The 22,878-nt window shown below is 40.8% G+C and overlaps 3 protein-coding genes across 3 annotated transcripts; 2 read left to right on the forward strand and 1 right to left on the reverse strand.

Moving 5' to 3' along the window:
* Positions 1–5,443: 5,443 nt before the first annotated feature.
* On the forward strand, positions 5,444–11,218 carry gpatch3 (G patch domain containing 3). Its single transcript, XM_042107723.1, has 7 exons — positions 5,444–5,942; positions 6,551–7,020; positions 7,681–7,855; positions 8,752–8,811; positions 8,917–9,038; positions 10,635–10,762; positions 10,870–11,218. The coding sequence occupies exons 1-7, from the start codon at positions 5,507–5,509 to the stop codon at positions 11,048–11,050; spliced, it is 1,572 nt and encodes a 523-aa protein (XP_041963657.1). The 5' UTR covers positions 5,444–5,506; the 3' UTR covers positions 11,051–11,218.
* Positions 11,219–12,649: 1,431 nt separating this feature from the next.
* On the forward strand, positions 12,650–16,404 carry gpn2 (GPN-loop GTPase 2). Its single transcript, XM_042107724.1, has 5 exons — positions 12,650–13,436; positions 13,525–13,681; positions 14,071–14,231; positions 14,844–14,974; positions 15,941–16,404. Exons 1-5 carry the CDS (start codon positions 13,008–13,010, stop codon positions 16,011–16,013), a joined length of 951 nt encoding a protein of 316 aa, XP_041963658.1. The 5' UTR covers positions 12,650–13,007; the 3' UTR covers positions 16,014–16,404.
* A 3,065-nt stretch (positions 16,405–19,469) lies between these two features.
* LOC121720741 (T-box transcription factor T-A-like) lies at positions 19,470–22,287 on the reverse strand. Its single transcript, XM_042107135.1, has 8 exons — positions 22,036–22,287; positions 21,500–21,764; positions 21,245–21,379; positions 21,086–21,147; positions 20,877–20,938; positions 20,549–20,722; positions 20,009–20,132; positions 19,470–19,743 (listed from the first exon to the last, which is right to left on the reverse strand). The coding sequence occupies exons 1-8, from the start codon at positions 22,215–22,217 to the stop codon at positions 19,470–19,472; spliced, it is 1,278 nt and encodes a 425-aa protein (XP_041963069.1). The 5' UTR covers positions 22,218–22,287.
* Between the last annotated feature and the right edge of the window lie 591 nt (positions 22,288–22,878).

Here is a 22,878-nt window from a genome sequence, read left to right on the forward strand (position 1 = left end):
GAAAACAGACTAGCCTGGCTAGCGCCACCACTTCTCAATGAGACGTGGTCTGGGAACCAAACGTTCATTTTCTCGTATTTGAAAAAAATGCCCAGATCCGTTTATTGGGTGTCTATCAAATGCGTCTGTGCATAGCTCATCTTCGTCTTGCTTCCCCCCCCCCCCCCCTGTTCTGTGATTGGTTCCCTATCTCAGGCGAAAATTTGCTCCATGGTCTCCAGGCTGCCTTAGCAGCGTGAATCAAATCGCGCGCAAGGCAGCATGGGAACACCCAGGCTAAAAACAGACACTACTCATATGAGATTATTCTTTTCTATGTGAAAAATAGAAAAGAATAATGAACTGATAAATGCTTGCATTGATTCATCAAGGTATTAAATAACTTGTTTTTCCCATTTTTATGATCACACATATGGTGCCCTGGTTTCTTATCTTTTCTGTGCCTAGCACAGAGGCTTGAATCTGATAAGCAAATGGCTTTATTGGACTGGAAGAGACCTGCAAGTAGCAGGCTTGATTTATCTTTATATAGAAGAAGGTATCATGCTAAAATAACAGTCATATACACTTTCACAATCAAAGAGTATGGGAAGATGCTGTGTCAATGTATTTTTTTTATTATTTAGGCTACCGTATTTATTTATTTTATTTTGTAATCACATGCTTATTCCATCCTTGAAATTAGGACTCATTTTGTCATACAATGTGTGGTATAAAATTACAGCTTTAGCTTTACGGATCCAGGATAGCATGCATTGAAGTTGAACTTTGCGTCATGCTGTGAAATAGGCTTGATTGTTGATTGGCCAATGTGGGAAATCCCCTATATAGTTTTCAAACTACCCCATTGTGGGGAAGATTTTTTTCCGAGGACCACAATCATAATCATAACAAATGAGCATATGCCATTTGTATTCTCTGAAGTGGCCAGGTTCAGGGCTGGCTAGGCAGGGGCCATGGTGGGCTAAGCCCACCCAAGCATTGTGTCTTGCCCACCCAAACAAAGTCAGGTTTTTTTCAGTTGTGCTTCTGCACAGCGTGCAGCCTCAAACCCAGTTTGGATGTAGATGAGTTGGTGTTGAGTGTAATGGTAGCTAGCTGGTACATAGCCGTGCATTATAGGCCTATATATGTGTGTTCGGTAAACCCCCCTCCTGACAGGAAAACTCTGGCCATTTTTCACATAGATCTCTGTTTCTCAAAATCACTGAGTACCCTATGTCGGTACTGATTTTAAAAATGCCCCCAGAGGCTGTAACCCTATTACCTCAACCTATTCTTGTATATTCTATATTCTGATATAGTTTTTTATATTACCTTGGCTACATTATACATTATTCTCTTATATGTCCATACTTATTTTATGCTGGTCTCTAGACTTTATTCTTGCACTGTTGGACTTACTTATTTTCACCATCACCATGACACTCACTCTCATAGAGCACCTTACAATGCACACTGAATTACAGGCTCAGTCTCTTATTTTAGTATCATGTTTATCTTCTACTGTCTCTATTGTACAGTGGAGCTTTTTATATGTACAGTATATTACTTTTTTTTACTGTAAGTGCATGTTGTGTGTGATGTCTGTACTGAGACCTTGAATTTCCCCTTGGGGATCAATAAAGTATTTATGTATCTATCTATCTATCTAGAGTGAAGCACTGTAGCTGCCTGGCTGCTAGCTGTTGGTAGGGATGGGGATGTATTTTAAAATAAAATATAAATTACCCTAATTTTAAGTGTATCAAAATAAACTACAAAATGCATTAGCGACACCATATATCAAAATAAAATACTGTATTTTTGTATTTTGAAAGTACTCAAAATGTCTTTAAAGTGAGCATGATATCACTTTGTAAACCTTCCATATCTGTCTAGTTAATCTATTCCCTCATCATACTGACTCTGATTAAGTGTACAGTGTTTGAGAGCAACAGCTTTTCTCTGCCTACGAGATATGCCATAACCTGCAAACAGTCAGCAGGACAACTATGCCTGTTACATAGTTTAAATACTGTATCAGAGATGCACATTAAAAAAGTCACAACTGAACGTGTCAAGCAGTACAAAGTCTCTGACATTGTCAATGCATGCCCAGATTAATGTTGCCGGCCAACCACAGAATCGGTTCCATGTGTTCCGATTGGATGATTAAAGTTCTCAAGAAACTGATCATTAAAGTTCTCAAGAAACTTGAGGTTGGTATGAGAGGGAGTGTATTGTGTGTGTGAGCAACCTTCAAGTTACTCATTCTGCACTGGATCATCTTCCTTAATCTCAATATTATGATCATAATTAGTCTGGGTAAATTAGCACCAGTCAGAGGCTACATTCATTGTTTTGCACTTTTATGATGTCATCACATCACCAAAAGTAGGCTATTGGTTTTACCAAAAATATTCAGCAGTATTTTTAAACTACAAAATGGTAAATGGATGGCATTTATATATCGCGTTTCGACTCCTCAGAGCACTCAAAGCGCTTTACAATGTCATACCTCACATTCACCCATCGATGACTGAGACTGCCATGCAAGGCGCCAACCTGCTCATTGGGAGCACTGGGGTTAAGTGTCTTGCTCAAGGACACTTCGACAAGGTCAGGAGGAGTTGGGCTTGAACTGACAACCTTCCAGCTGCTGGACGACTCCTCTACCTCCTGAGCCACTGCCGCCCCATTGATGCTGAAAATACAAAGACCCCCAGACCCCACTTTGAGATCCACTGTCCTGCCCAAGGAATGTAACGCCTCCCTTGTGTATATTTGCGATTCCTCAAAAATGTCCATTCACTCAGCATGATCACAGAGAATTATTCACATGTTTAGCTTAAGCACTTAATTTCAAACCAATCCAAACTGTTGTAGGACAAATTGTAAGATGTAAGGCTAATCAAGAATGAAATGTGTTGAATATTTTCTGATCTGACATATATAATTATGAAATAGTCTTGTGTCATATAGGGCTATGCAATTTCTAATAAAAGACACATAACCAGTAAAACTGTAAAACTTTTAAATGTTTTTTCTTGACAAACTTTAATTTGCCTTATACATTAAAATTGATTATGTTATGAATGAATCCTTATGAAATGTAAGCACATTTATTGCACATTAGAAAGTATCTGACTCATTTTTCCTTGTTTCTTGTCTGAAACATTACCTCATTGTTCTTCCTGTCCACCTGTTCAAATTGCTGTGGGAGCTCAAGGTCATCCAGTCATAAACAGGGCAAACAGAGTAATCCTATAGGACATTAGTGTAATAGGAAATGACCCAGTCATAGATGAATCAAGGTCTCATTTGTTCACAGTTTTAGTCACCTCTATAAAGCGGTGACAGATTTCAGGACATTTCAGAACGTAAATTAAGCTTTAATTCCAATGAGCATGCCCATTTTGATTTATTTAATACCAATTGAGTGTCCCCTTATTAGTGCTAAATGGGTACCAAGTATTTTGCAAATGGACAAATAGGGGACTTCCATATGACTTTAAGAGAGAAAGAGAGGTATTGATGAAGTTAGGCAGGGAGTTTGATCAGAACATGGACAATAATGATCAATCAGGAGACCTGTCTATGGTCTACCATGTATTAGAAGGCTCAGTGGATGTTACTTTCATGGAAGGTTCTGGGTTATGAGTGAATCTGATAAGGGCGGAGGTTTTATTGAGTAAGGAGAAGTCTGAGACAGACACCGAGGACAGCTGCTTATCAAGCAGTCGATAATAAAAATAAAAACCTGGCCTTCATGCTGCGCAGATGACAGGGTTCACTTGTGGTTAACTGCAGAGAAAATACCCCAAGGGAAGCCTGTCTTGCACATGTTACTCCTTAAACTATTGTATTTTTCTTCGTTGTAGAACTCTCTCTCATATTTTGTATTTCAGAGGATTTTTTTTTTGGTCGAGGCATGAACACAAATTTTTTTTTTCTTCAATGCTAATTTGTTTTGCTCTATATCACTTTGTGTTTGTAAGACCACTCCCTTTCCAAATACTTCAGTTTACGGTAACGTTTTCCACAGTTGAGTTATCTAAGCCTGTGTAGCTCCTGGGTGTCACTGACCTGCACAACAGTCACCCGGCATACTGTACTGTTCACACTGGATTCCTCAGACGTAGCTCTGGCTGACCTTGACCCAATAGGCCAGTGTAACAGAGGACACAGGGGTTACTCTAATGCCATGTTGTCACTCTATTAGCTCCCTCCCAATCTAAACCATGACCAGAGAGCTTTCACAAGTTCCTCAGTAGTATCTACAGACCCTGGTGTTGTAATAAGTTTTGAGATATGAACTGATGTAAAGATATATCTTAGTACTCTTTTTGACATACCAGCCATTACTTTCTTTTTTTATAATAATGATCTAATATTATATGATCTAATAATGATTTGATAATTATTTGATAATAATTTTAATGCTTCTCCCCAATTCATATCTCTTGACACTCCAGAATTGACACTCCCGAAAGTTTTCATTTCAAAATGCCATGGCCAGGGCATATTTCACAAGAATCATTTCAAAGAACTCACTGTCAGAAATCCATGATAAGAGTTTGTAAGGCATGTCAAATGACAGAGGTACTGTATAGCCTCCACAAGTTACTTTTATATGCTGTTTATTACAGTCAATCTGAAAGTTATGTGGAGATAAATGACAGTTGAGAGTCTTTTTCAGGTTGGTGAACTCTTGTAACCTGTTTTCATAAAAGAATATGATGTCTGGACAATGGTTTAATTGTTTTAGGTTTAGAGCTAGTGTGTGAGTTTAGGGAACAAAGGACAAGGTTTCTTAATTTGCCATTTAAGGATACATTGTTGTGCTGTAAGCTCATTCAACTTCATGCAGCACTGCGCAGATTTGGCTGAATGTGATGCATGCTGGACATCACACAATGCATGTTTGCATTGTACAAAAGTCCAGCATGCGTCACATTCAACCAAATCTGTGCAATGCTGCATAAAGTCCAATGAACCTCGTAACAAGTGGTATTCTGCTCTTTCAAATGGCCCAATAGTTCCCATAGGATCCCTAATTATGCGGGTGTCAGTCATAGACTATAGGCCTATAAATATGGTCTGTTCATGCCATCTGGGAATATTAGGGACAGCCCCCATGATTGTGTTGTTAATCACATTAGATATCAAGGCTGTTAAAAACACTGTGCTTGAATTCAAGCATGGGGCGAGATTTGGAAGTGTGCAAGTAGGCCTATATAATATTAGATCTTCAAAAATGTCTGAAAATGCCTAACCTATGTGTGGTGCTACCAACTGATATTTTTCTAGTGTGATCTGAGCCTATGTTATTTCACACAATGTAGTTCTAATTCATTTTCATCAACTAGTAGTTCTAGCCTATTAGATTATATACAGGGGAGAACCCTAATTCATAAAATCGGACTAAATTCATCCTGTTCTTCAGTGCCTCAAACACTATTGGTTCAGAAAACCGGAAGTTAAATAACATTTACTCTATGACGATTCAAGAACGTAAACAAGTATGGCGGATTGTGCAGAGCCTGTCTACTTTGCCGTTACAAACATCCCAGTGAAATTTAGATCCGCTGACCTCCGAAACTACTTCAGTCAATTTATCGAAAGTGGCGGATTCATTTGTTTTCACTACCGTCATCGACCAGAGATCCAAAAAGAGACCGCAAGTTCCGTCAATGAACGGAAAACTCAAGAGTCCGAGACAGAAGCGACACCACAGATCATTAACAACGAGGATGATGAGAATAGCCCGACGGAAGATCCCCAAAGTGCGGCCAAAGACGTGAAAAATGTGAAATTTTGTTGTTGTGTGGTGTCAGTACACGCCAAGGACACACACCGGTTCCTTAAAATGTACTCAGGAAACCAGTGGATCGATTCAAAGGGAAACTGGCTTGCAAAGTGTTGTGTCATTAGAAGAGTACGAGTTTCGCCTCAGAGTGGTGAGTGTCTGATTCGGACGTTATTCGTGGTGTGGTTACATTGTTACACTTTAAATGTGGAGAGCAACAGCTAAGTACTTGGTAAATCTGTATCATGTGAATCAGATGAAACGCTCTAACTTTGCATCTGCATTTTAATACAACTAGACAAGTTTCATCAGAAATAATTGTAGCCTACAATGGAATGCGCTGTCAGACCTAGCGGTATCATATGTGTGTACATGTGTGTAGCAGAGGCCAGGAGTTACTCAATACAAGCGAACCACAATCTACACTGCAACCTTCAAACAATCCAATAATCAAATTATTACTGTTAACATAGTCCTGTTGCTTGATGCCCCATGCTGATGATTCATGGGGCAACTTTTTGAGCGATGTTGCTAGGCAATGTTTCGCATTATTGTGGTTCTGGCATGTTCCCATTAATATTGGACAACAATTTATTTTCTGGAGAACTTTAATCATCAGTAGGCATATTGTCATGATCATCCAATTAGAATAAATGGAACTGGTTAAATGATTGCCCAGCAACATTGCTCGTTGCCCCATGTATCATCACCTTAAGTTTACCAACGTGACTGAAGCATCAGTATTCTCTTTGACCTTAGGTGATGACACCTTTCCATATAAGACAAAGGCGGAGCAGCGGCGCCGAGTGGCCCTGAGCGAAAACTTTACCGAAGCCGACTTGAAGGCGATGCCTGAGCTTAACCCTCCCTCCCTGATGCCTGCCGGTAATGTGGGCACACCAGTCAGCGTCTTTCTACAGCTCATCCAGTCCTGTCGTCTGCCGCCGCGCCTCATCCGCAAGCTTGGCCTCATCTTCCCCAAGACGGGCTCCAGCCGACGCTACGGCAACGTGCCCTACCACTACCAGGGCTCCGGTGAGATGATCTCCAGCCCCACGGAAGAGAGCGTGTTCACGGCGAGAGGTCACGAGATCTGTGGCCCTGGGAAAGTGCCTCTTCCTCTGGTTGGAGGCGGGGCTCCTCAGGGTTCCATGAGCACCCTGCAGAGAGAGGAGGAACCTGAGCCAGAGGAGGAAGAGGAGGATGCTGCTCAGTCTGATGCTGATGATGTGAGTGGCTTCCAGGACTAAAAAGTCCCTACATTAGAATGGATATGCATCTTATGCATCTTAAAATGTTGCATAGTGCTCACTACAGATAGCCAAGTCCTTACATTTGAATGGCTATGCATCTTATCAACTTTATCGGTGCCAACTTGGCTATGGTTGGTCTTTTTACATGCCTGTCTTGTGAACACTAGTGTTAGGCCCAAACTTTTCACCGCACCTTCAGTACTAAAAATGCAGTATCTTACATGGGGTGTTTAATTCTCCTCATAATATTCATAATGTTAAAACCACTAGATATATAGACTCTTAACTTGGATAGTCCATCCACAGAGACCAACAGATCATCTGTGAAGATTCAAGTTCAGTATGTAAAATTGTTGTTGAACAATTACTGAACATCACTGTAACCAAATCCAACCCCTAACCTTAACCTTAAGCATTAATTGTTGTTAACAGTGTCAACAGATAGTTTGATTATAAGATGATCATCTGTATCAGCAATACTTCTATGTCTGTGCATCACGTCTACCGAAGTGTACTTCTATACAAGGATGAAGCAGACACAGAATATTCAAGGATTTAGAGTTCTACCAACTTCTTTGTATGGTACAATGTGTATATAAATCTGTGTGTGTGCGCGTGTGTGTGTGCATGGTGCAGGACGATGACCGCTGTGAGGAGTGGGAAAGGCACGAGGCTCTGCATGAGGATGTGACCAGTCAGGAGCGCAGCAAGGAGAGGCTGTACGAGGAGGAGATTGAGCTCAAGTGGGAGAAGGGAGGATCCGGCCTGGTCTTCTACACAGACGCCCAGTACTGGCAGGAGGAGGAGGGAGGTAGGCTCCTGCTACTGTATATCTGTTTGGTTACTCTCTCACCATGTGAATATGGTCAGTGTATGCAGAGTAAATATCGCCCACAAAGGAAACCTCATTTATTAGATAGATACATACATACATGCATACATACATACATTATTGATCCCCAAGGGGAAATTCAAGGTCTCAGTAGCATACAGACATCACACACAACATGCACTTACAGCAGAAAAAGTAAATATAAGTATATACATGTATACAAAAAAAGGTTCAAACACCTCTGGGCTATAGCCCCATGGCTAGCTCGCTTTCTAGCATATGTGTTCAAGTGTGGGAATTTATGTCATACAAGTTGAAGTTCAATTTCATGTACTCATAAGAAGAATTATAAGTAATGTAATTATTGTGCTCAAGAGCCAGCTCAACTTTAAAGAATTAATTAAAAGTATTTTGTATAAAAAGGTATATTGTATGTGTGTATAGAAGTGTTAGAATAACCTGTATTTGGAAATATCTTTTTATGCTCAGTTTACTTTGTTAGTATACATCATAGTATGAAAGAAATCATGAGTGACAATGACATCAGATGAAATACCGATAAATGGGCAGTAATTTTCCAGTGCTATGAGCAAGGTTTATAGTGTGAACACTCGGTATCATGTTTCAATACACTTTAGGTCAATATCACACCGGAATTCTCCTTTAAGGTAGACTCCCTGGAGCTGTAACAGATACGGTGCCAATTTCCAGTGTTTTATTAAATAAGGCAACCACAATCTTGGTGTTAACAACATAATATTGGCTGATTATAATCGCTTGTGCCATATTTAGCTCTCAGGATGCCATGTTATCTTGGGAGTCACCTTGCCATGGACTTTGCTTTGAAGTACTAAAACATTTCCCCCCTTTTTTAGATTTTGATGAGCAAACTGCAGATGACTGGGATGTAGACATGAGCGTTTACTACGACAAAGGTAATGCAGAATATGTTGAAATACATTTCGGGTGACAACTCTATAGAAATGAAATCATCTCTGAACGACCATTTCGCTGGTAAATTATTTTTTCTCTGTCCACAGATGGAGGAGATATGGACTCGCGGGATTATGTGCAAATGCGTCGGGAAAGGAGGTTAAGAGAGGGGCTGAGAGAAGAGTCCTGCTCCCAGCATCACATTGGAAGCTTTGAGAAGTTTACCAAGGTGAGAAGTGCCAACCCATGGTGCTTAAAGCGATGGTTCGGAGTAATTTCACCCTAGGGTCCTTTGCACTTGCCGGATGGTACTATACCGCTGCGTCGACGTTACTTCCGTGATTTGGGAAAAGCCCGTAAAAGTCCTGGCAGGACGCGATTACATCAACGTTTTTTGGTATATCCAGTTTTTAATATTTTTTTTTTAGCTCCGTTGTGGTATTTATACAAATTAGCTATATGTAATTACATTATGCCCTGTTTGCCCATGTTAACAAACAATTTCAAAAAACTTGTAATACATTTTTTGTTTGTCTTGATGTAAGTAATCAACTCAGTAATTGTCAAGGTGATATGTGAAGGTTAATTTTTTCCCCTATTCGCGTGAGAAAAATACTGAATAGGCGCATAAATAGGGTATATTTAGGTCTTTTTCTAAACTTTCCCCTATTGAGATTCTTCGGGGCTTTTTTTCCCTTACTCAGGACATATTGAGGATACAAAATCAGTTAAGTTTGCTTCTGTTGCAATTTGTTCAACCTTTTTTCATAAAATGACTGGACTATAAAGTGCACTCTTAAAACGAATGTGTTGAAAATAACACAACTTGTTTTTGACACATCTCTATGTCCAGATAGAGACAACATATTTGTTTTAAGAGTGCTTCAAAACCCCAGTGAAATGCTCACGAGAGGCAGCTTTGTTGTCATTGTTGCATCCTGGTGTTCAGGATCTATGGTTGAGCAGTTATGTTGTTGTTTTGTTTAGCATTCATTGGGTACAAACGGTACGGTGATAAATCACAGCTCCGCCGCCTGCAGTTGGTTCAGAACTCAGTCGCCCGACTCTTCATCTGCTACCACATTGATTTTAAACTTCTACTAACAGTTCCCTCCATGGTCTGGCCCCCACGTTCCTGTCTGATCTTCTCCACCACCACATCCCCTCCAGAGCACTACGGTCAGCTGACCAACTGCTGTTGGAAGTGCCCAGAACCAGGCTAAAAGCCAAGGGGGACAGAGCCTTTGCAGTAGCAGCCCCCGGTCTCTGGAACTGCCTCCCCCTCCACATCCGCGCAGCCCAGTCTCTGAATATTTTTAAGTCCTTTTTAAAGACCCTTGTCACTTGCCTTTGATTAGTGTCTCTTTTTTTAAGTGCCAGTGCATAGTGTCCCCTGGTTACCTTTTAAATGTTCTCTTTTTGCATTATTTTAACTCCTACAGTCATTGTCTTGTAGGCCTTTTTTTTTTTTTTTTTTGCGCTTAAGCACTTTATTGTGAAACACTTTGGTGTGGCTCAGCCGTCTGTAAATGTGCTATAGAAATACAAATTGACTTGACTTGACTTGACTAGAACACCTAAAAGGCAAGTGAGACACCTACTGGAAAGCCAGGAGTAATGCTACCGTATGATTTTATCTAAGCACCCACCTCTAGTCAGTCTTATGTGTCTTGATCTGAGCATTATTACATTAGAATAGCAAGCAAAGACAACATGTACTTGCAAATTAATTAACTTTGCTAAACAAAGACAGACTGTGTCCTTTGCAATCCATTGATTATCAAATAAGTGACGCGTGTGTATTTTTATTTATATTTTATCACAGGGGGTGGGGAGACGTGTGATGGAGAAACAGGGCTGGAGAGAAGGCGATCGGTTGGGCCATAGTCAGGTTGGCTTGGCTGACGCTCTGGAAAATGAGGGACAGCATCCAAACTGCAAGCGTGGCTTTGGGTAAGAACAGCATTGATGTTTGCGCTGTCCTTAACTGATTTTATCATTTAATTTATTGAATGTTTAAAGAAATCTAACTATCTTTTTTAATCAATCTTTCTTTATAGTTACCATGGAGAAAAACTGAACTCTTTTGTTAAAAAACCTAGAAGAGATTTTCACATTTCCACGGTGTATGATAAGCCCCTAGACATCGATAAGGGCGACAGTCTCTTGAGGCGCCAGCCGACCTCCAGCATGAAGTACAAAGGATGGCAACCAGGGGGCAGCATTGGACCAAGTAGATGACTATGTTAAACGGATTTTAGTGAAAAAATGTTGTTGGAAGACATTTCTTTCACTTTTGTGCATTTACTGTATCAGTAAATTGTTTTAGAATCTTATTATGATATGATAGTGTCTTAATGTAATTATGTGCTGGTTTTTTTTACTATTAAAATGTCTTAATACATGAAATTCAAAGTCAAGAGTATTGCAAGGAACACAAAACTATTGCGCGGTAATGCAAAAATAATGCAAAAAATAAATTCCCACCTCGTAAAAAAAATCTTTATCATGATCTTTATCATTACCTTAATCGTCCTAATTTGACTTGGGTAGCCTAACTAACGCTACACACATGCATCGTGTTACAGAAACAAATGTCTAGTAAGCTAGCCAAATTGGTTGGTTACATTATTATCAGTAAAATGTTTCAGAAAAATGTTTTAGAATCTTATTATGATATGATGGTGTCAATGTAATTATGTGCTGTTTTTTTTTTTACTATTAAAATGTCTTAATACATGAAATTCAAAGTCAAGAGTATTGCAAGGAACACAAAACTATTGCGTGGTAATGCAAAAAATAAATTCCCACCTCGTAAAAAAAATCTTTATCATGATCCTTTGGGGATCACTTGAATGTCCCTAAAGGGAAATTTATTTTGGAGATGGGAATTTTTATTTTTTTGAGCTCCTATTGAGTTCCCTCGCAATAGTTTTGCATTCCCTCAAAATGTTTTTGCGTTCACTCACAACAAACTTTGGGTTCCTTCATAAAGTAAGAAGTGTTTTGAGGGAATAGAAAACTCTTGCATGGGAATGCAAAACGTATTGTGAGGGAATGCAAAATGTATTGCGAGGGAATACAAAGCTATTTAGAGGAAAGACAAAAGGCAAGACAAGTTTACTATATAGTGCATCTCATACACAGGGATAAATCAGTGTGCTTTATGTAAAAAGGCAAAGAATAATAGTAAATAAAAGCAGAAATGGACAATAGTTAAAACATACTTTATAAAGTAAAGCACAATAAATATAATAATTAAAAACATGAAGTACACGGTAGAATAATTAAAGAGAGATTCAAAATGTGTTACTCGAGTGATCCTTAGTCAAACATCCAGTGAACAGCAGCACTCTTTAAAAACAGATTCTTGAAAGCAGCCCCGATTGTGTGGGCACATACCTTTAGGGCCCAACATGCCTGAATAGAGGCAAATATCCAGAGTTAGAGCTTAAATAAATAATAAATAGAGCAGACTGTGCTTGTTCTGTCTCAGTAGAATGACAGGAGGTCTACTTCACAGAATCACCCTTTGTCCAACTAAGGACGGGGCCAGTACTAAAATGAACAGCAGCAGCCTACTCACCCAAAGAGTGCTCTGTCAACTAGTGCATCTGATGAACAAGAAGTACATTTAACTATCAGAAAGTATCTGAACACAGTTTGGTCTTAAGTCTAGATCTACAGTTGGGGCACTTTTGATGTCATTCGAAAGTTTAAATGCCCTTCGGCGGCTCTATAGCAAAGATCCTTAGATCCATAGACCTATGTGAAAATATCATAGCCCCCGAAACCTGTAATTTGACAAGGTTAGGAATATTTAACCGGAAGTAAGACATTTTCCGGGTCAGGGTGTTCAACAACAAGGGAAGTCCGAGCGAACCGGGGAATTAGCATAGACAGTAAAATAAATAGTTTCCGTGTTTGAGGATATGTGATAATCTTTCGCGTGTCAAGGATCAATGGGTTTATAATGTCTCTTCGGAGCTGTTCGTCCTCTTGTTAACATTACCTTAATCGTCCTAATTTGACTTGGGTAGCCTAACTAACGCTACACACATGCATCGTGTAACAGAAACAAATGTCTAGTAAGCTAGCCAAATTGGTTGGTTAAATTATTAATCAGTGCTGTTTCTTAATATATTTAATGTAACGTCAACGTCAGTTCACCTTCAGACTGACACATCGACTGTCCATCATGAACACTCCATCACAAAATGCTCGTCCAGCGCCATCCCTACACTTCGGCCAGGTGGTGATCGGACCCCCTGGTTCGGGTAAAACAACTTATTGCCGAGGAATGCAGGAGTTCCTGACATGTCTTGGTCGCAAAGTGGTAGTGGTGAATTTAGATCCAGCCAACGAGGGCTTGCCGTACCAATGCGATGTGGACATTTCAGAACTAGTAACACTTGATGATGTGATGGAGGGCTTGAAATTGGGGCCAAACGGAGGCCTTATATATTGCATGGAATACTTAGAGACAAATTTCGACTGGCTTGAGGCCAGGTTGAAGCAGCACCATGACAGCTATTTTCTTTTCGATTGCCCTGGACAAGTAGAACTATACACACACCACAATGCGTTGAAGAACGTCTTTTCTCAGCTATCCAGATGGAACTTCAGGGTGGGTAGCTCTACTGAAAATGTACCAGTTCTGAAAATTATGCTGTGGGCCTATTTTGTCATCTGACCTGTTCTATCTCCTTTTCCAGTTGACAGCAGTGCACCTAGTGGATTCTCATTACTGTGCAGACCCAGCAAAGTTCATATCTGTGCTTTGTACATCCCTGTCGACTATGCTACACGTGGAACTTCCCCATGTCAATATCCTCTCCAAGATGGACCTGATTGAGCAGTATGGAAAGTTAGGTGAGCTTTGGATCATAAGACAATGTAGGATTTTTATCAGCTCTATTTTCTCCTGTTGTCATTTAGAGCTCCTTCGTTTTTGTATGTTAGTGGTTTCACTTGCTATAAATGTTTCATTCCATTTATTCATGTAGCAGACGCTTATATCCAAAGCAACTTATTATGTCAGTTATATAATGAGGGCCATTGTCCCCCAGAGCAGAGGTGAAGTGCCTTTCTCAAGGGCACAACGGTGGAAGCCGGGACTTGAACACACATCGTTTCAGGCTACTGCATGCTAGTCCAGCTCCTTAGCCACTAAGCTACTGTTTCATGTATTCCATCATTCACATCATGACATCCATGGATGCAGAACTAACTGAAATGTAATCTTGCATTTCCTTTGCTAGCTTTCAACCTAGACTTCTACACAGAAGTGATGGACTTGTCCTACCTGCTGGATCATCTGGCAGCAGATCCATTCTTTAAGAAGTTTCTCCATCTGAATGAGAAGCTGGCAGAGGTGATTCAGGACTACAGTCTAGTGTCCTTTGTGCCCCTCAATGTGCAGGTGAGACCTTGTACAATGCAGCTGTTTCATTAAGTATCCATGCAGTATGTATTTCAGAACATGTCTCACTTGATGTCTCAGCTATGTATGTATGTGGGTGGTGTGTGTGGACTAGTCAAGGAGTGTTTTGAGAGACTAGCATCCGTATCTGTTCAACTATGTCAAACACACTGAGGGTGTTAAATTAAGTACCGGTATGTGCACTCTTAGTCATACATTTTTTTTATAGTTTTCTTCTTGCCAGAGTGATCTGTCATATCCTGGAAGGGTTTTGCATATTTCTGTTCTGTTTTATGGTAAATGGACTGCATTTATGTAGCGCTTTAATCAACTCCTCCGAGCACCCAAAGTGCTTTACAATGTCATGCCTCACATTTACCCATTCACACACACACTCATACACCGATGGTGGAGGCTGCCATGCAAGGCGCCAACCTGTTCATTGGGAGCACTGGGGTTAAGTTTCTTGCTCAAGGGCACTTCGACAGGATCAGGAGGAGTTGGGCTCGAACTGGCAACCTTCCAGTTGCTGTACGACGACTCTACTTCCTGAGCCACTGTCGCCTGTTTTAGTGTATAATATTTGGCATTCTCTCCCCTGTCTCTGTCCAGGACCGTGAGAGTATGGTCCAGGTTTTGCGCACAGTGGACAAAGCCAATGGCTACTGCTTTGGGGACCTGGAGGAGAGGAACCTTCAGGCCATGATGTCCGCAGCAGTGGGAGCAGACTTTCAGTTTGATGCGTATCCTTTCATATAATTTTGTTGTTTTTCTTTTCTTTTCATTGTGCATATGTTTTGTGTGCACACATGTATCGGAACTGCCCCTATTACCGTCGGTCCCGTATATCCGCTGTCTTGCGTGTATGTGTCACTTAATATCCATTTCTATACAAACCAAGACGGTGGATTCCTAAAGAAACGCAAGCACCCACACTATAGGTGTATCTAAATTAGCTATGTACCAAAAATGACATTTTACCGTGACTCGAAGAGCTGTAAACAGTGTTGTAAGGCTCCGTGTACACATCCGCTTGGAGCTCCAGTGGAATTTTAATTTCATGACGAGAATTCTCGGTCTAATCATGTGCCGTTGAAACGGCGTAAATAGGCAACCCATCAGGCCAGCACTATAACTCTGGGCGTGGTAATCAAAATCGGATATTTCAGGCAGTAAATGCTCCCGTTAACAACCAAACCAGATTTTGTTAAAATCTACACACCTATGGCTACTGAAAAATGTAAGGTTCATTTAGCAAATGTTATTTTGAAGTGTTAAAAGACATTGTTGTTTTAGAATTTCCGAACAAAAGTGGTGATAATTGGTGTGTGTGCAAACTGTGTGTGTGTGTGAAGAGGTTTAACCCAATAGTGCACATTTAAGAGAGCATCATTTAAGTGCCAGACCAGGTTATAGTCCGTCATTGTAGTCCCCTGCACTCTAGTCCCCTGCTGTGAACAAAAGCTATATAAATGTGCATGGCTAGCAAGAGCCTGCCAACACCAAGCTGACCTGTGATTGTAAAAAGTGACAGGAATGCTTTATTTCCAGCATACACGTTGGTCATGCTTGATGCTATGTTACATAAACGTCACGTCTGTGCTACTGGCATTGTCTGAAAGCACACACGGGGACAGCATACTTTGATCTCTGTGTAAAATGCGTTTGTACCAGCGTCACAGGTATTTTGCCTTAACCTTCCTCACCAGAGCACTTGGGGTTCAGGAGCGCTACGTAGAGTCCAACGAGAAGACCGTGGCAGAGGAGGTCATGGATCTCTGAGATCATGCTAGCAGTTGAACTGCCCGAAGTAGTGCCTTAATGCCTCTGCACGTGAAAGGATGAGGTGGCCTGCTGGGTTGCCACAGATCAAAGTCAAGTAGCATCTTCTCCCATTCACCACTAGTTTGAGGTTTGGACAAAACAGCTGCTAGCGGTACTGACAGATGGCTATCACAGCCTATCAACATTTTGTTGCTGAAATAGCATAAAGATATGGGATGGAAGAAGGGAGGGGAGAATGAGAGTAATGTTTTGCTCCATAAAGTTTTGATTGCCAAGGCGATTTGTAGACACTCCCTGCATCTCCTACAGCCTGGAATTTGTGATACATTCATCTGATAGATGTGATCAACAAATATTCAATTAAAATAATTTATTTTTTTAATAATAATGCTTTGTTATTTGTCAGATGACTGGTGTACTTGGCAAGTGGGAGGAATGGAAAGAGACAGAAATATAGAGAGCCAAATTTAGTGCAGAACTAATAATCTGTCTGGTAAGACTCAGTGTCTGTGTGGGTTCTTATTTCTTTCCAGCAACCGTTTTGTTTGTCTGCCTTCCCCAAAGCCTGGGGTTGCTATGGGGGCCGTCCGTGTGCTCGGCTGCGGTCACCTCGCACCAGGGTCTGAAAATGTGCTCATTAATGAAGCAGCCAGGGATCAGAGCGAGAGGAGGAGAAGGAGGGCGGTCAAGGGAGCGGGGGGTGTCTGGTGGGCGAACAAACACTGCCGCCATCTTCACTGACCTCGCTGTGCTCTGGTAGACCTGGGGATGCAGAGGCCAACTAGTGTAAGAGGCTTCAGTGTAGTGGAGTCTTTTATATAATGGCCTTTCATTGGTTATGGGCATGTGACTGATTAAATGCAGCCTCATCATAAGCCATTGATTAGACATAATGTCCAAAAAGAAAAGTTTGTAGTATTACAGGCAGTTGTGTGCAAATGCCCCCAATGTGTGCGTCATAAGGGGCCAGGAGTTAGTTTCTACCACCCACATCCACCCCGCCCTCAACAAATGAGGGTAAACTTTATCCATTTGTGCTTGTATATGCACTTATTAACCTCTGCTAACAAACAACAGCACAGACCATCACACAATGGCAGCTGATCCTGGGGTGAGGCAGAGAATTTGGAAACTGATGCACTGTGACTGGTGTGGTCTAAGCCAACCCTATACAAGGTTTCTGCAGGGTCTAAACAGTTTAAAAAAGTTGTAAATTCAATAATTAAATTACTGTTAAAACATGAAGGCCTTAAAACGTCTTAAATACATTATAATACTACACCACTAGGTCTTTAATACGCTTAGGTAGGTCTTATGGAAGGTTGTTGTGGAACTAATAACTGATTTTTAAAAAGCATTGCAGCTGTTATAGAAGTTCAGAGAACAAATTTGTTTACTTTACTAAAAGAAAATGCCAGTATGGGTGTAAATAATTAAATTTCATTTATAATGAATTAATTTAAAATGGACAAAACACAAAACAGTTAAATATATGAAAATCTTTTTACCTCATGGAAATAAATGGAACCTACAGAAAATGTATTAGCTCTTTTGAGGCATTGTACCTGTTATGAGTCGCTTTGGATGCTTCTACAACTTGATTAGAGTCCACCTGTGCCTAAATTAATTAATTGGCTATTATTAAGAAAGGCACACAACTGTTTATAAAAGATCTTGCAGTTGATGGTGTATGTCAGAGTGAAAAGCAAGCCATGATGTTGAGAGAATTGTCCGTACACTTGCGAGGCAGGATTGTGTTGTGGCACAGATCTGGGGGTAGATACAAAAAATATCTGCAGCATTGAAAGTGCTTAAGACTCCCACAAGCATGGTAGCGTCCATCATTCTCATGGAAATGTTTGGAATAACCAATATTTTTCGTAGATCAGGCCACTCAGCCAAACTGAGTAATCCAGGATGAAGGGCCTTGGTCAGACAGGTAACCAAAGACCCACTGGTCACTATGAATGAGATTTCAGAGTTCAGTGCTGCAGAAATGTACTTGTATCCTTCCCCAGATCTCTGCCTTGACACAATCCTGTCCTGTCACACATGTCTACGGACAATTCTCTCAACCTCGTGGCTTGCTTTTTGGGGAGTATTAGAGTATTGTGTGTAGATTAATGAGGAAAAAATGAATTGAATCCAGTCTGAAACATAACAAAATCTGGAAAACTTCAAAGGTTCTGAAAACTTTCCGGTTGCACTGTAAATGTTAATGTAAGAGCTGCGCTGAGAGCTGAGATCTAAGCTTTTTAAGTTGCTGATTTCTGGGAGTCATAAGCAGGAAGCCCTGGGAAACCCTCTGTAGAATTAGATGGGAGCTTCTAAGACAGGACTTCAGATGTGTTTAAGAGAGCTTTGTACGCCAAGTTATACTTTTCCTCCCCAACTGTTTGGAGAGGGCTATCTCACAGGCTCTCCCACCTTCCTGTGACATTGTTGGATGTAGAGGTTTATGGTGAAGGAGCCCCAGTGGACGTGCAGGCCTTTAGCTCCATGGGCTCTGCAGCAGAGTCGGTAGTTGGGCTGAGATATGTCATAGCTTTCTATACCGTTGATTTAAGTGTTGCAGTATTTAGACATCTCTATGTATTTATATTGGATCTTTGTTTCGCATTTCCACTGGTATTGATGGTTTCTCTAATGCTGCGACATGAATTCACACAGCTGCAATAATCAGTAATAACCCATACCACCTTCGGTTTCATCTTTCAGGAGTAAAAGATTCAGGAGTAGGCCTATTAGCTGATATATTACATTTTTTGGAATATTTGTTATTTACTCAAAACAATTTTCTTGAGATGTGAAAAAATGTTTAATTTATTTTTTTTACAATAACATAAATAAAAGTCACAAGTATTGGGTCTTGAACAAAAAGAGTATGTATATGTACATTATTTTGAGTTTCCAGCACATTGCATTTTAAGGCACATATATCAAATAAGGTGCCATGACATTTGATTTGGACAGAACATGAGACACTTCTTTCATCACAGACACAGAAAAGGAATAATTATATACAACAAACCAATTCAAGTTGGACATAAGCAAACTTTCTGCTGTCAAACACTTTATATAGGTAATATAGAACATTCAAATCATGGAAAGAAGTCATGGAATACAATTATTAAAAATAAATAGACATCCAGTGTTACGGTCATTAGCATTATTATTATTATTATTAGTTATATCCCAGTTCCACAGACATCCCAATAAGAATGGTTGGATCTTATTTATATATATTTATTTTGTTCCATTTAAACATTTAGTTATGCCAGCAAATGGTTACCAATTCAGTTAGGAGCAACATATAACCTGTGGTCCTTCAACCCTTCTTATGGAATGTCTATTCTGTTTTTCACTCAGTCAGTTTGGCTTCCTCTGAGAGAAGCCATGCAGGTCGGCTGGCCAGAGAGAGAGAGAGGACGTGTCCGTCTACAACACTGACCCTCAGTAACTCTGGGCCACCGGCGTTGTCCACGAGGCCGTGAGGCGGGCGATGGAGCTCTCAAACTGAGCCTCGCCGCCTCCACCCACCTCGCCGAGCCCTGTGTCGTACATGGGCGAGGAAGAGGAAGGGGTCATAGAGGAAGAGCTCAGGCTGGTGTAGGAGACAGGGGAGCTGCGCAGGAACTGGGACGTCAGGCCCCCGGTCAAGGAGCCCGATGGAGGGCTGGCCGAGGTCAGAGGGGCCCCCGTCACCGACCACAGGCCAGGGTACTGACTGAGAAAAGGGACAGAACAAGGGAAATCTTTACAAATAGTTCTTAACTGTGGGACTAGCTAATCACCACTACAGTTAAGGTGGAGTGGGTACACAGATTTGGTAACTGATTTGCAATCCCTCTAAAGCCTTTAGGATGCACCAACAAACAGTCTAATCAAATATAACTTATGTTAAAGACAGGCAAGTCTTGCTCTCAAGATTGTTCTCTGTGTGTGTGTGTGTGTGTGTGTGTGTGTGTGTGTGTGTGTGAGTGTGTGTTTACCTGGGACTGGTGGTGCCATTAGATGTGTGTGGCAGAGAGCCCATGCTACTGGGGCTAGGGATCTGTAAGGAAGACCAGCTCTCGGAGCCTGCTAGCCCGGCTGAGGTGTTGTCCATATAGGCGTCTGACAAAAACAATAGAAGACAAACAGGTGAAGATTGCATAAACACTCAATGCATGTTGTGTATTTGTAGCGTCAGTCTATCTGTAGGCTACCTACACTCTTAAAGCGAATATGTTGAAAACAATACAACTTGTGTCCAGACGTCCAGAAGTTTGTGTTGTTTCCAACACATTTGTTTTAAGAGTATGATTTTCATTTACTATGATCTCAAATTACAAATCAGCCCTCTATTGAGACTTATTGGTCCGCCTCATATTAATAAAGACATCCTAACCGAAACAACAAGACCCACAATCTTCATTTCATGGTTGAACAATGCTTGATAATAATTCAAGAAACAGCTCACAGCAGAGGAAAGGCCAGACAGGCAGGAGAGTGAAAGTGTGTTGTGTAAGACTGACTGTAACTGCACTTACTGGCATTGGGGCTGCGGTGAGGGTAATGTATCGGGTATGGGGAGGACCTATGACCCCTCAGAGAAGAGTATCTCTCACAGTAGGAGCCTGACGACAGGCTGTGGCCCCCACTGAACTGGGATGGGTTAGTGCTTGTGCACATGGAAGTACTGTTGGGCAGAAACCAGCTGCCAACTGCAAATGAGGAACATTGTAATTCATTAATTAATTCATTTGTTTGTTAATTTAGTTATTGAATCCTACTTTAAAGCTCAATGTGCTTCAAAGTAGGAGAAAGAGGCAACAGTAACCAAACTGAGAAAGAGACCAAACATTAATGTCTACTTACTCTGAGCATAACCAGATTGCTGAGTTCCAGTAGGATGATCGACTATGTCTTTATGATCACTCCTGTAAATGACATGGGCCTTGCAATGAGAAAATACAGTTCGCAAAATAGCTTAAGCACGTAGGCCTACATCTCAGTACCAAGAGAATGCAGCATCTGTTAAACTGGACTAATTTAAAACGGCTTGTCTTTGTCGAACAGTTGTTTACCTTTCTTTGGCGTCTAGGAATGCTTTGGCAAATGGGTTGTGTTTTATCTTCAGCGCTGTGATCTGAAAATAAAAAAAAGTTAGAGACTATAGCCTATTATTTCTATAATGATGTGGATATTCTGAGATGTAATTGAAAGTGGTTACATTTTTGGCTAACCTCTTCATTTTGGTATGCAGTGACAGCAATAAATTGCGTCTCTGGGAAGGACTGACTGCTTATCATTTTTTGAACACCACCGACTTTCACGATGTGAATACGGGGCTCATATTTGTGCAGAGAGTTCAGCATTATCTGTAAAGATATATAATAATTTTATAACACCAACAACAACATAATTAACAGAAATAATGATAAGCTAATAAACTTTCTTTTTTCAGCCCAAAAAGATTTTTGACTGGCTGACTGTCTTACCTGTCCACCGCCATTCAATTTATTGGAGAGTTTCACTTTACTGAAAGAGACCGGGGCCTTCATCCAGTGCGCTCCAAAATTGGGTGAGTCCGGGTGAATGTAGACGCAACTGGGACTCTGTGGTTCGGGTTTACCGCCTGCAACCCATTCCCCATTTACGTACTTCCAACGATTATTGTCTGCAGCCACGAAGTCCAAAAGTACAGAGTACATGGCATTAGGGTCCAATCCAGCAATATTCACCCGTAGCACTGGGAACATCCGTCTTTGAATGGGGAAAAAATCAAATAAATGGGAAATTCAAATTTAGATTCAAAGACAAGAGTTTTTTTCCAGCACAAATAGGCTTAGGCTAGTTATCTGACATTTAATTTGTTTTCCAGAATTAAAAATGACGTCCCCAATTTCCTCCACGTTCTTTTTATGTGCCTTGTTCTATTGAAGACATGGGCTATAACAGGCAACACTACAGGTTATAACATTTCTTCTTTTTAAAAAGTCTGTTAACGATAACTTGTTCATGTTGAATCACCTACCTCCCCGTTTTCGTGACGATCATCTCATTGGTGAGCTCTTTAAACTTTGTCCAGAGTTCACAATCATCCAAACTGAGTTTGATATCCCTTTCCGTAACATCCCCTTTCTCACTGCCCTTCTGAAATTCGTTCTCAACGGCAGTCAACAGATGTTCCAAACGTTGATCAGTAGCGGAGCTCATCTTTTCGTGGCTGTGTGGTGAGAAATAATCTGATTGACACCCGGCTAGGACCCTGGGCCTCCATAAGGTAACCTTAACAGAGATGGGCGTACCTTAAAACTCAGAGGCCAATGTTAAGAAATGGGAGGGGGCTTGCGTTAAGCCCCACCCATTTATCCAAAAGCTCACATGCATTTAAAAATTTGACCTCTGAATGTGATGCGGGCCTATAGGCAACATAGCCTTATATAGGCTAGGCTAAGCTTTTACATTTAGGCTAGCCTATTCAAACTGAACCACACATAGCCACAACAACAATAGCCTATAGGCCTGTTATTTAAAAAAAAAAAAAAAAACTATTTCACAAATCACTGAAGGAACATCAGATGTTCAATTTAACCAAAATAGTCATGGGAGTTGTGGCTAGTCTGCTAGCCACGCTCATGTTTTTCTTCTTTTGTTTTCCTTTTCTTTTTTTGAAATTGACGATGCCTCAGAAGGAAACATTACGGATTTCCTATCATCTTGTTTAAAACTAGGTGGATAACCTCAAAGGCCAGTGCGTAAAGGGAGATTAAAGACGCCATGGTCACTGCGCTTATCTAGTGCTGTAGCCTTTGAACTTCCAGTGGCGATTGCTTTACCTTTGTGTCTGCCCGCTCTGGTGACAATAGTGAGGTGA

The sequence above is a fragment of the Alosa sapidissima genome, chromosome 10 (assembly GCF_018492685.1).
Source record: "Alosa sapidissima isolate fAloSap1 chromosome 10, fAloSap1.pri, whole genome shotgun sequence".
In the NCBI taxonomy this organism is placed as follows: Eukaryota; Metazoa; Chordata; class Actinopteri; order Clupeiformes; family Clupeidae; genus Alosa; species Alosa sapidissima.